The sequence below is a fragment of the Leucoraja erinacea genome, chromosome 1, assembly GCF_028641065.1.
Source record: "Leucoraja erinacea ecotype New England chromosome 1, Leri_hhj_1, whole genome shotgun sequence".
NCBI classification, from domain to species: domain Eukaryota; kingdom Metazoa; phylum Chordata; class Chondrichthyes; order Rajiformes; family Rajidae; genus Leucoraja; species Leucoraja erinaceus.
In genome coordinates, this window is record NC_073377.1 from 13,752,212 (window position 1) to 13,766,210 (window position 13,999).

Below are 13,999 nucleotides of genomic sequence, written 5' to 3' on the forward strand. Positions count from 1 at the left end.
TAGAAGGGTCGAGATGGCCTGTTTCCGTGCTGTAATTGTTATATGTTATATATATCCCATTTTAGCAATGCAACAACATTTTAAACAGTCTTTTCATAATGTAGGTGTCCTTCCAAACCCCTGCAAGAGATCCTGTTACCCGCAAAGTGCTGAGTCCACAGCTCACCAACGTTTTGTCTCCGAAGGTTGGTGAAAATGAACAAAGTTTGTGGAATACTGAGGCTCCAGGAAGGCTTGAGGATAAATGGTAGGAGCAAATGTACTTTTACAATGAGCTAAAACTGCATACTAAAATCTCCAAGACTAAATGTTTTCTCTGATCCATATCCAGTTTGTAACTTACCTTGGCTATTCTTTCAACTCGTTCTAGAAGCATGGGGTGCAAAGAGAAACCAAACCTCTACAAGCCTCATATGGGACGTCTTTAAAAATCATTTTGGAGAAAGGAGAATAAACTCATAAATAAATGACAACATGGCCAAAGTTAAATATACAAGAACTATTTTTGTTAAAGCATATTCTAATCTTTTGGGCTACATTTAAGCATTTATCTTGAGGGGTTTTAATGTATCAATTTGTGATGTTGATACCTTTAACTTTCTAGTGCATGGCATTTTTGTGAATGAGTGGAGTTTGGGAGGATACCAGGCCTAATTGCACATTTTCAATCATTTGTAAGTCTTTGGAAATTTGGACAATTCTCTCTAGGTACTGAAGCCAGCTCTAGCAAGCCTACTAAATATAGACCGTTTAAAAATAACTAAAACTCAAGCAAGTTGAAATACTTGTGTTGCTGCACAGATTGGGTCCATTCAGCTCAACAAGTATGTTCCATAACCTTTGCACTGCCCATCATCAAACTGTATTTAACCTTATCAACACAACTAGTGGTTTGATGCTGTCACAGAATTTAATGTTCCAATGTTATGGATATTTTCCTACAGGGAAAAATCAACACAGAACTTTGTTGGAGATGCAGCGTGGAAACAGGCCCTTCAGCCCACCGAGTCTGCCCTGACCAGCAATCCCCGTGCACTAACACTACCCTACATACACTAAGGGCCAATTTACATTTATACGAAGCCAGTTAACCTACAAACATCTACATCTTTATAGTATGGGAGGAAACTGAGGATCTCGGTTCACCGTGTGGTCATGGGGAGAACATACAGACTGTTACATGCAAGCACCCGTAGTCAGGATCAAATCCCTGGCGCTGTAAGGCAGAAATTCTACCGCTGTGCCACCGTGCTGCCCTTGGATCCATGTTTTTCAAACTGAGTGATGACTCTAGTCAAATTCTGACAGTACAATGTTTTCCTAACATCGGAATCATTACTAGGAACTGCAAGAAGGGTTAATTTCAATAGGCAGTGGTCACTAACTGCAACTTGTCCTTTCACTTGCTTATGAGGTTAATTGCCATGGAGACAAAGCTGGAGTAACTCAGCAGGCCAGGCAGCATCTATGGAGAGAAGGAATGGGTGGCATTTTGGGTCGAGACCTTTCTTCAGACTGGTTAGAGATAAGGGAAACAAGAGATACAGACATCGATGTGAAAAGATAAAGAACAATGATTGAAAGATATGCAAAAAAGTAACGAAGATAATGGAAACGGGCTATTGCAAGCTTTTTGGAGGGTGAAAATGAGAAGCTAGTACAACGGTGGGGGAGGAAAAGAGAGCGAGGGAATGCCGAGGCTACCTGAAGTGAGAGAAATCAATATTCATACCTCTGGGCTGCAAGTTGCCCAAGCGAAATATGCTGTTCCTCCAATTTGCATGTAGCCTCGCTCTGACCATGGAGGAGACCGAGGCCAGAAAGGTCTGTGTAAGAATGGGAAGGAGAATTAATGTCCAGCAACTGGGAGATCAGGTTGGTTCTTGCGGGCTGACCGAAGGTGTTCCACGAAACGATCTCCCAGTCTGTTTGTTCTCGCTGATGTATAATATTCCACACCTTGAACAACGGATGCAGTAGATGAGGTTGGAGGAGGTGCAAGTGAACCTCTGCCTAATCTGAAAGGACTGTCGGGCTGTTGCATCTTCTGTGGTTGTTGGGGAAGGTACCTAGGGAGGTGGTGGTTTGGGGGAAGGGATGAGTTAACCAGGGAGTTGCGGAGGGAACTCTCTGCAGAAGGCGGAAAGGTGTGGAGATAGAAAATGTGGCTAGTGCTGGCATACCATTGGAGGTGGCGGGATATTTTGGAGGATTGTGTTGTATGCGACGGCTGATGGGGTGGAATGTAAGGACTGGGGGACTCTGTCTCTGTTGCGATTAGGGGGAGGGGAGGCAAGGGCAGACGAGTGAGGGCTTAATTTATAATGTGAGAGGAGACCCCAGTTCCATAAAGAATGAGGCCATCTCTGATGTTCTAGTATGGAACACCTCATCTTGTGTGCAGATGCGGTGTAGGTGGAAGAATTGGGAGATGGGGATAGTGCAGGAAGCATGGTGGGAAGTGATATAGTTGTGGGAGTCAGTGGGTTTGTAATAGACATCAGTCACTAGTCTGTTTCTTGTGATGGAGACTGAGATCAAGAAAGGGAAGGGAGATGTCGGAGATGATCCACGTAAATTTGAGTGCAGGATGAAAATTGCAATAGGCATGAGCTACTAATTTTAATCTTGCATTGCATATGTTCTCTTAAATTCATTTTCCAATTGCAGGCATAAAGATTCCAGACGTAGTTCCGAAATGTCTAATTTGGAATTTGAAGTACGACTTAAGCAAGGCAAGTGTATTTGGTTCCAGGTACAACTATAAAAAGACTCATTTCAGTTGAAGCTTGCATTGCTATATACAAAAGATCTTAAGAAAATGATGAATTTATTTATTTGAGATTAGAAATCAATTTTAAGCAGAATTTTGACAAAATATAGTCATGAAAAGATTACAGCACAATATTATAAATTTTGGCTTTTATGTTTGCACGGTAATTGAAGGCAGTTTGTTTTTGTATAAAAGCTTAAGTTGTCAAAGGCAGGTTGAAAAAATGCATTTTATACTGAACATTTACTGTGGTCTGAATGCTCATTAGTTTGCATTATGATTTGCAAGACATCCAAATTGCATTTTGGAAGGAAAGTAAAGCCTTTTGCCAATGCAGACTGTTTTCCAAACAATTGCATGTGTGTAAACAATACGGGTGTTGATCACTCCCTCCAAATGGGAGGGCAAAAATTGAAGGCTTGATAAAGCTCCCTCAGCACTTGAAAATATTCAGAAAGCTGATGCTGATTCTTTGCAACCAGTGAAGCTGGAGATTGAATTTGTTGACAGTGAAGGGAAGAAAAATCCTCCACCAAATAAAATGTGCCTCAGTGATGGTTATTCATTAACTTTTAGATGTGATTTTTTAAAAATTATTTTTTTCATTCATCTTCAGTGACAGAGACTAACCGATCTGCCAATGAAGTTGGTCCTGGCAACGAGGAGCAAGGTTCATCTCATGGAGCTTATACGCTTGATCTTGACATGCTTGATGTGATGAATCCATTTACAAGTAATTCAAAAGTCATGAATTCGCCAGACCAGAGTGACAACGAACTTGACTCTCGGGAGCAATGTCTCAAAATTATCCCAGTGAATAATCAAGTGCTTGCGAAGAAAACTGAGAAAAGGTCAATAACCCCTCCCTATAACATGAACACAGATCGGAGAATGATTATCTCAAATGACATCCTTTTACAAGTAGAAAATCAAAACAATGACATGGACCAGGATCCCGAGGTGATCATATCACAGGCGCTGTGCAGCTTTGACGTGGATTGTCCTGAGAAGATTGATCCTTGTGGAAATCAGATGAAAGTGGAAATTCCACTGCCTCCTGCAGAACACCTGTCCAATCTCAACAGCGACAATACAGACACTGACAGCTCACTCCAAATGGGAGGGCAAAATCTTCTTAATCCTCCAGTACTTGATAAAGATCTTGTGTCTGAAACGTCTCAGAAAGATGTTGCTGATTCTTTACAACCTTTGAAATTGGAGATTGAATTTGATGGTGACAGGAAGAAGAAGCCTCCCCCAAGAAAGTTGGGGGAAAGACTTGGAAGCCAGTTACAGCGTAAGAAATCTGGTGGCACGAAAGAGAGAACCGCACCTAGCAAAATAAAAAATGACAAAGAACAGAAGATTGCACTGGAACAGAGCAAGGAAGTTGGAAAGTTGGAAGAAACTGGCCCTGTGGATCCCTTGCGAGAGCCAAACCACGAAGTTGCCTGGGACAAACTGGAGGATCTGAATGTCAACCCTTTTGGTGGCATGTCAAAAGTTTGCAATTCTCCCAGTTCTGTTATGCTGCCAGCTGCTGACTCTGCACCACATGCATTGCCAGATAAGAAAGAGAATGGGGAGCCTACTCCAAACAAATTGGAAGGATTTCAGAAGCCAGATAACATTCCAGGACCAAGCAACTTCAGTGGAAAAACTAAGGAGTTTCAAAAACAACCTGTTAAGAAGTAAGTGGGCCAACCTAATAATTTAAGTGGAAAGTTGCCGGACTTTTTCCATTTTTAGATATAGCAAAGTACTTGTATGCTAGCGGCCTCTTGGCTTTTTGATGCATTGATGGATCTTTTTAAAATCACTTACTGCAGTACCCTCATGAGGGCTTTAGTGGTTACTATATGGGTTAGAATATAGTAATTTGAAAAGGCATGCCTAAGCTTGCATGAACTACCATGATAGATCATATCATTACACTAGACTAAGTGGGACCCGTTGGGTCCCTGTCACACAGGAGGCTTGGTCCCCCAACGCAATATTCCACCACTCACCCACGGCCCCCAATTGCATAGGCGCAGCTCATTTCCCCTCATCCCTAGCACACTCTCCTGTCCTCTGCACTCTAGCTCTTTCTCCTCCTCCCCTCCCCTATCCCTCCGTCTCCCTCTCCTTTCCCCTACCCTCAGTCACTCCTTCCCTCCATAACTCCTCCCCCACTCCTCACCTCCCACTATCCCTCCTCACCACCCCCACTGCCCTCCTTTCCCTCTATTCCCTCTATTCCCCACTCCCTACTCCCCTACTCTCCCTCCCTCACCTCTCCTTTCCCTTACCCTCTGTCGCTCCCTCTATCCCCTCTCCTCCACTCTTCCTCCCCATTATCTCGAGGTTGCTGCTCCTCTCCCTCCTTGCGTACCCAGGAAGAGCCTCAGCCGTCGTCCGTGCTGTGGTGGTGGGGGGGGGGGGGGGGGGGGGGGGAGTTCAGAGAAAAGAGTGGGGTAGAACCATAGGGGAGCGGGGAGTATCATGGGGGAGGGGGCCAGAGGGGAATGTGCTAGAGCTGCGGGGCATTGCGATGGTGGTCCGTTTGGGACTCGCAGTGGGTGCTGGACGCTCTCCTCCACTGGGATCAGAATCGCCACTTTCCGTTTGGCAACATCGCCGCATCGCTTCCCGTCCCTCTGACAATTCTGTCCGGTTGGTGACCTCGGCCGGCCACCACCCACTGCGTCACTCTGCTCGAGTAAAGGCGCAATGGCACAGGAAGGGAAGGGCTGTGCTGGGGAGTGACAGGAGAAGAGACTAATCCGTGCGGCGCTGAAGGGCAGATCGATTTGCGCACGTGCAGTTTTTAATATTTTTAAACCTTGTTAATTTTTACAATATACCACAAAACTTGTTGCATTCGCAGCTCAGGAGAACAGCGAGTGAGCTGGTGAAAAATCGTGGCGCTGTCGTGTAATGTTTTTGTGCAAATAGAAAAAACGTGCAAACTGGAAGAGCATAAGACCTGAGCTTTACTTGTGTACAGATATGATAGACAGTGCTGTCTTAAGAAGGGTCTCGACCCGAAACGTCACCCATTCCTTCTCTCTGGAGATGTTGGCTTTCCTGCTGAGTTACTCCAGCTTTTTGTGTCTATAGACAGTAGCGATGCTTATCAAGAATTACAGCTGGATTTTGATCAGCTGGGCAGAGACATGGTGGGAAAGGTTCAGAGCTGTATTAGTTAAACGAGGGTAAATGGAACTAGCTTGGATGGAGCATAATGCACAAGTTGGGCTGAAGGGCTTAATTCTGCTGTATGGCTCAAACGCCATAGATATTTGATCAAATTCCTGTAATTCATTTAGCATCCAGTTTTGTTGCTGACTTTCATAAACTTTTGGAATATGGGCTGTTGTGCCTGTTACTGTGCTGTAAGACTCGAAAACCTTTGCTGTTTTTGCTTAGTTATGTGCAATTGTTAATCTGATTGATGGAGTGATAATAAATCCAATCCCTGAATGAGATCGCATTCAGAAAGCTGCTGACCATTATATGTTTCTTAACCAGCTCTGTTCTCTAGTCTTTAGTTATATAAATGTAGACACATGAAGTTGTGTGAACAGTAAAAATATATTCTGCTTCAGAAGCCTCTTGACGTTATCCCAGAATTGAGCTAGTTTGGTAATTTGCATATACACAGAGTGCATGAAATTCCTTTTTCACATGAAACTGAGTAAACTATATATAAACAGAAAACATAAATTCAATGACGAGTGCAAAACTGCTGAATGGTGCAAGATTTTTCACTTCCACCTCTGGCCTTGTCTAATGGAGACTATGATGTAGAAGTATAATTGCATTACCATCGTGCTAAAATCCCACCTTCAGATGCTTATTGTAAGATGTGGTCAAAGCAATAAGGGCAACTGTTTTGATCTTTTTATTTTTCTTGTTTATTTCTCAACTACATTTTGTATAAAATTGGTTTTGTTTTCCCAATTTGTTTTAACGGCCCAAACATATTATTCACAGGAACACTTGCAAGGTTAAACCCATGGTGGAGGTCTCAGCAATTCCTTTATTTCAGGTGGGTAAAATATTGAATTCAAAAAGCTTTATTCAATCCAGTATTGCCTGTGTGGAACTTGATTCTTAGAATGTCCTATTTAACGTTTAATTGTTTGAAGTCTGACAATGAATAAGCTGATCCTATAGGGTGAGTTGTTTACTGACTACAACCTTTTCAACATCAAAATGCAGGCTTATAATGGTATGATCGACTTGGCTGGATGCATGCACCACCATCTTACTGTGTGGAGGGGGGACAAAGCCTGGCAAGTGATATGTGATGTGGATGTGGTGGTGGGGGGGGGGGGGGGGAAGGAGGGTTGATGGGCAGATTATTGGACAAGGGCCAAGGGAAAAGGGCAAAGACTGAGGCATGGATTGAAGAAGTGTGAATTGTGAAGCCAGAGAAAAGAGTATAGAAGGCAGGCGGTAGGGGAGGACAGAGCTGTTTGTAGGTTTGTTACCGATACTGGAGAATTAAATGTTCATACCATTAGGATGTGAAATGCCCAAGCGGAATATGAGGTGCTTTTCCTCCAGTTTGCGTCTCACTCTGGCAATGGGGAGGCCAGAAAGGTTGGTATGGGAATGTGAAAGGGAATTGATATAGTTAGCAAACCCAGCGATCCAGAAAGCCTTGAAAGAACAAGTGCCTGAAATGTTCAGCAAGACAGCCACCAGGTCTACTCAGACCAAGAGTCCAATGTTCCTAATGAGGTCTCATTTACTTTGACTCAGACCAAGTCAAAGTAAATGAGACCTCATTAGGAACATTGAGCTTCTGATGAGGACTTGTACAATTATACAATTATTGTCATTTGAACCTCAAATGAAGTTCAAAGGAAATTTGGTTTCTGCAGTCATACAACAAGAAAAGAACCAAGACACACAACCAACACAATTTACACAAACATCCATCACAGTGAATCTCCTCACTGTGATGGAAGGCAAACTCTTGTCTCTCCCCTGTGTTCCATTCTTCTCCCAATGTTAAAGCCCCTGGTGGGCGATGGCAAGTCCCACGGCCGATAAGGCTGCACCGGGCGAGGTAAGGTCATTTTCAACCGTGCAACTCGGGCGGGAGAAGCTACCGTTGCGGGAGCTCCAAAAAGCGGTCTCCCACCAGGGACCCGCGAGCTCCCGATGTTACCGTCCACCGGGTCTGCGGCTGGAGCCTCCGAGCTCCGGAGTCTGGTCGCAGCAGTGCTGTAGATGACATTAGAGGAGGTGCACGTGAACCTGTCTCATCTGGAAAGATTGCATGGGTCCCTGGATGGACGAGTTGGGTATCTGGATAGGTGTTGCATCTTGTGTGGTTTGTTGAGAACAGTACCTGGTGAGGGGGGGGGGGGGGGGTGTGTAAGGGATGAGTGAATGGGATGAGTGAACCAGCCCAGGAGTTGCAGAGGAAGCAGTCTATGTGGAAGGAGGAAAGACGTGGGGATGGGAAGATGTAACTGGTGGTGGGATTATGTTGAGGTGGAGGAAATGCTGGAGCATGTGTTGGATGTGGAAGCTAGTGGGGGAAATTTAAGGACCTACTTTGAGTGACTGGGCGGTACTGTGGCGCAGCGAGTCTTTGCCTTGCAGTGCCAGAGCCCCGGGTTCCATCCTGACCTTGTTTCCTGTCTGTACGGGTTTTGTATGTTCTCCCCGTGACCTGTGAGTGATTTCTCAGAGGTCTTTGGTTTCCTCCCACACTCCAAAGACATGCAGGTTTGTAGGTTTATTGGCTTTGTGTAGTTGTAAATTGTTCCTAGTGTGTGCAGGAATTGCTGGTCGATGAGGACTTGGTGGGCCGAAGGGCCTGTTTCTGCACTGTATTTCTGAACTAAATTCTACACTTTGTCTTACTAAATTGACGTTGCATGCATCCAAGCAGGTGGAATATTCCACAATAAGCCCGATATGTTTTTTGATATTGATGTCCAATTTCTTTACCAGCTTATACCAGCATTGTCACTCTGTTCATTGACAAAGTACAGGTCAAATGTCTATCTTGATTCTGTTTTGGTGACTAACATACAAACAACAGCTCCCCTTCCTTTTATTCCCCCTCTTCCTTGTGCCCCACCTAGATTCTCATATCCCCCCCCCCGAGATGCTGCCCGACCTGCTGAGTTAGCCCAGCACTTTTACTTTGATGATCCAGCATCAACAGATTATTTTACCTTAGTAGTTCAGGAAAAGAGTCAGAGTTTAATAATCATATTTATCAAGAGTTACTTGAAGTTAGAGAAATAAATATTCATACCGCTTGTGAGCTGCCCAAAGGAAATTAGATGCTGTTCCTCCAATCAGTGGAGGAAGCCCTGGTCAGAAAGGGGAGTTGGTGTTTAGCAACTGGGAGATCACGTTGGCCGTGCTGGACTGAGCGAAGGTGCACGTGAACCTCTGCCTCATCTGAACAAAGTCGAGGGAGGAGGTATAGAAACATATAAAATTATTAAGGGATTGGACACGCTAGATGCAGGAAACGTGTTCCCGATGTTGGGGGAGTCCTGAACCAGGGGCATAGTTTAAGAATAAGGGATAGACCATATAAAACTGAGATGACAAAAAACTTTTTCCACCCTGAGAGTTGTGAATTTGTGGAATTCTCTGCCTCGGAAGGCAGTAGAGGCCGATTCACTGGACGCATTCAGAGGAGAGTTGGGTAGAGATATTGGGACTAGTGGAATCAAGGGATATGGGGAGAAGGCAGGAACGGGGTACTGATTGTGGATGATCAGCCATGATCACATTGAATGGCGGTGTTGACTCGAGGAGCCACATGGCCTACTCCTGCACCTATTTATGTATAGGGACAGGTCTCGACCTGGGACACACCTGTTCCTTCTCTCCAGAGATGCTGCCTGTCCCTGAAGTCACTCCAGCATTTTATGTCTATCCTTGGTATAAACTAGCATCTGCAGTTCCTTCCCACACAATTATTGGGTATTCTAGGTAAACCAGACAGTGATTGCACAAGCCAGGGTATATAGTCCAACTGTAGACATGCAAAGTCCACTGTAATTTGATGCTGGGCACTTGAGGATAGTATGGATGTGCAGTGATTGCTATGCATGCTGACTTATACAAATTGGGGGGAAGAGTATGTTACAGGTTATCCGATAGTACCATGTTGTCTTGATTAGCTCAAAAATAAAATTATTATGTCCTCCCAAGCAGGTTGTGGTATTAATTACATTCCATTTGACCTTTGCATGTGCAACTTTTGAATCCCAATCAACCCATTGACCACATTAAACACCTGCTGTATTCTTGCTTTGATAAACTGAATTTTATTTCCAGATATTAGTTTGCTCCATTATTTTTTAAACCTGTTTCTGAGTAAAGTGCGATGGGCAAAGAAATTGGTGCCTTTTGCCCTTGCACTCTATCCTCTCATCAGATTAGTAGGGAGTGAATTAAACAAAACAAAACACCTTTCCAAGTTAGATTATTGAGTTTTAAATTTAATAGATGGGCTTCCCTGTCTATAGAATTAAACATTGCCATGCCTGCTTAAAATAATTGTCACTATAAACTTGTGTAAAATTTAAAATGTTCATCTTTAGGATTCTCAAGTTTTTGCTGTTGGAGATGTACTTGAGTCCAGACCTGTATCCAATGCTGAAAGAATTTCTGATGGGCTATTACACATGAGGAATGTACAAAGTTCACATGGCATGGATAATCATTTCATAGCTGGATCCTCAGACTTTATTGATTGTATCATGGAAGGTGACGCTGAAGAATTCAGGCCAGCTGACCAAAGTAAGATTGGGTTATTTGGTCTTTTTCATACTAAACGATGTTTACTTAGTCAATCCTACTTATTTTTGCGACTTGGATCAACTTAATTTGATTTCCTTGCAGTAATTGTCTTAATTGAGTTTTCAAGCAAGATGTTAGTTAGCATATGAAATGTTAATTCACATGGATAAAAGTATCTCAAGCTGAAGATGATCAAATTAATGTGTAGCAGAAAGTTCAAAGCATGTTCTCTTAATGCAATGGGTCTTAAATTTCTTATTATGCTGTAAGCTTATCAATCTGCCAATTTGCCTGTTGTCAGTGATTGAATATTTGCAGGATTGTGCTCTTTCTCCCTCCACCCCTCCCATCTGCAGGTGGAAACCAACTTGGCACAAATGTGTTTCCTGACTTTGTGGGGCCGAACCTCAAATTATTGTTATTGTTGTATTCTTGTTGCATATACTGAGATACAGTGACAAACATATTTGTGTGCTATCCAGATAAATACCATATTATTCATGTGTACAATCATGCACAAGTACAATAAGGAATGCAAAAAGAAAAAAAATAGCTGTGCACAGAATAGTTTTACAGCATAGTAGTGTTAGAGTTAGAGGAAGAGTCCAGCATCCTCGTTTGAAAGATCAACATCAAGATGATCTGGGAATGTCTGCAAATGCATAACTTTGTGCAATTCAACTGCAATTTCATATCCAACCCCACCACAAACATCAGACGCATGTATCATTCCTGTGTTATCCTAATGATTATTGAGTTGAAAATATAGACAAGAGCCCCAGGGTTGCCTGTCAGGTACATCTTGGACAACATTGGATTTAAGAGAGTTAGAGCTCTAGGGGCTGGTGGAATCAAGGGATATGGGGGGAAGGCAGGCACGGGTTATTGATTAGGAACGATCAGCCATGATCACAATGAATGGCGGTGCTGGCTCTAATGGCCTCCTCCTGCACTTATTTTCTATGTTTCTATGTAACATAGTCAACTGCAGTGTAGAAATGAAACTTCCAAGTTGCCTGTTTTTGACATATGGTATAGTGATAGATTTTGATATTGCTCAAGGAATCTTTCCTTTAGTCGCTATGATTGAAGACAGGGGTTCAGGAGATAATCGAAACGCATTCATGAGCTCTCCACGAGGCCTTCCATGCCATCGAAAGATAAATCTTCCAAACACAGACTCTTAATTAATAGTTTATTTATTGTAGTAGTAAAAACAGTAACATATTCATCCAAACTTCTTGTATAAGTTCATTTTGTTCTTGTTCGTGCATGGTCGAAAGCTGTGACCTCTCCCCATGCTTCAAACTAAACTAATTACTAAGGTGTGAGAATCCCAGCCGCAAACACGCCTCCGACTACGTATAAATCCCGCCCACATAATTACAGGCAGGTAAAATTTGAAGGTAACTGATTATAGTTATAACACTAAGTTAAGCTAAATGGCTACTACATACGGTAATATCTAAAGCCCAATTTATTGTCCTCGAGTATGGGATCTCCATCAATGGAACTACTAATGCAATTGAACAATAATTGAAACACAGGACAGGAAGTACAGGAGGCCTTGTGTACTATGCGATAACATCATGGTTATTATGTCGCTGAACTTAATTGGGTGAATCCCTCAGCACTTAATTCTCTTATTTTCCTTGAATTTGTGTTTTTGCTGCCTGATCAGTTATTAATTTAAGTGTCATGCTGCTACTTCATAGCTTTTAGCATTTTGCCTTCCTACTGATGCCGGGTTAATAGGTTAATTGTCTCCCTTTATGGGATTTGAGCGGTGTATCCTGACTATGCTGGGGTAGGAACAATTTATTTGATTTATCTATTTAGATGGCTTTATGGTTGCTAAGAATACCAGATTTTGCTGAATCAAGTGTCATAATTGGATTTGAGCTATTTTTATTGTTAATTCACCAGCCATTTGCAGTTATATTTATTTTAAAAGTTATTGTGTAATATTGACAACTTTCCTTGCAGTTCCAGCATTTAACGAACCAATTGAAATTGATTACCTGGAACAGTTTGGTCATTCACTGGTAAGTGAAACTTTTATGGTTCAAATCATTTTTAATCTTGAATATATTATGACCTTGATGCATTGTCAATAAGACTTGGACAAATTAGGAGATTGGGTTAATGTAGTGGATTGAGTACAGCAGAGGTTCACCAGACTGATTGCTGAGATGGCAGGATTGACATAAAAGCACCTGGCTTGTATTTGTGAGTTTAGAAGAATGAAGGGATTCTTGGAGACTTGCCATACATAGAAAATAGGTGCAGGAGGAGGCCATTCGGCCCTTCGAGCCAGCACCGCCATTCGTTGTGATCATGGCTGATCGTCCCCTATCAATAACCCGTGCCTGCCTTCTCCCCATATCCCTTGACTCCACTAGCCCCTGGAGCTCTATCTAACTCTCTCTTAAATCCATCCAGTGATTTGGCCTCCACTGTCCTCTGTAGCAGAGAATTCCATAAATTCACAACTCTAATGGTGAAAAAGTTTTTTCTCACCTCGGTCTTAAATGACCGTTCCTTTATTCGAAGACTGGCCCCTGGTTCTGGTCTCGCTCAACATTGGGAACATTTTTCCTGCATCTATCTTGTCCAGTCCTTTTATAATTTTATATGTATCTATAAGATCCCCCCTCATCCTAAACTCCAGTGAATACAAGCCTAGTCTTTTCAATCTTTCCTCGTATGACAGTCCTGCCATCCCAGGGATCAATCTCATGAACCCACGCTGCACTGCCTCAATCACAAGGACGTCCTTCCTCAAATTAGGAGACCAAATACAATACTGAGATGAGTGGAAATGTCTTCATCCAGAAAATCTACAGTAATGCACAGTGCTAGAGGAATGCAGACGACAATTTGTGTTGGGACCCTTCCGATTGATAGCAATTGGGGGGAGGGAGCTGAAAAACAGGGGTGGGACAGCGCCTAAAAAGTGACATGCGAGTACAGCTGAGGTGGGGTGTGATGGTTCATTAGCATATGGATGGAGTAAGTGATGTCGGAGGAGGAGTGAAACACAAAGCTATAATGGGGGATGTGAGTTTAAAGGGATCAGGAGGGAAAAGAGGGAGTTAAAAGGGAAATGGGAGATCAGTATGCATGATTTGAAGTTGGATAAGTCAAGAGAACATTAAGAGTGAGGATGTTTTTTTGGTCAAGTGGAATAGTATTAGTAACAAAGGTACTGAGTAGGGTCTGTTCAAAGAACCACCGGAGGACCCTAACCTTCCTGGTGGGGGAATGGAGTACAGGGTTTGGACTACCACAGTAAAGCTGAGCAATGCCCGCCCCCCCCCCCCCCCCCCCCCCACCACCACCAAAGGATTGATAGTTTTGGAGAACATATTGCTGTAGGTCAGGTGGGGGGGGGGTTAGAAAAGATTGATTTAAGTTATTGGAGGGGCAATGGTGAATTTAATTCTACTTTCC

At 43.0% G+C, this 13,999-nt stretch overlaps 2 protein-coding genes across 3 annotated transcripts in view; one reads left to right on the forward strand and one right to left on the reverse strand.

Moving 5' to 3' along the window:
* ccdc142 (coiled-coil domain containing 142) overlaps positions 1-13,999 on the reverse strand; it is a 363,715-nt gene that overhangs the window by 240,249 nt on the left and 109,467 nt on the right. The window lies entirely within an intron of this gene.
* LOC129707544 (transforming acidic coiled-coil-containing protein 3-like) overlaps positions 1-13,999 on the forward strand; it is a 36,377-nt gene that overhangs the window by 4,663 nt on the left and 17,715 nt on the right. The window contains exons 3-8 of the mRNA XM_055652715.1: positions 105-247; positions 2,671-2,735; positions 3,390-4,464; positions 6,752-6,806; positions 10,348-10,546; positions 12,533-12,591. Coding sequence (XP_055508690.1) covers positions 105-247; positions 2,671-2,735; positions 3,390-4,464; positions 6,752-6,806; positions 10,348-10,546; positions 12,533-12,591 — 1,596 coding nt within the window. The remainder of the gene's footprint in view (positions 1-104; positions 248-2,670; positions 2,736-3,389; positions 4,465-6,751; positions 6,807-10,347; positions 10,547-12,532; positions 12,592-13,999) is intronic.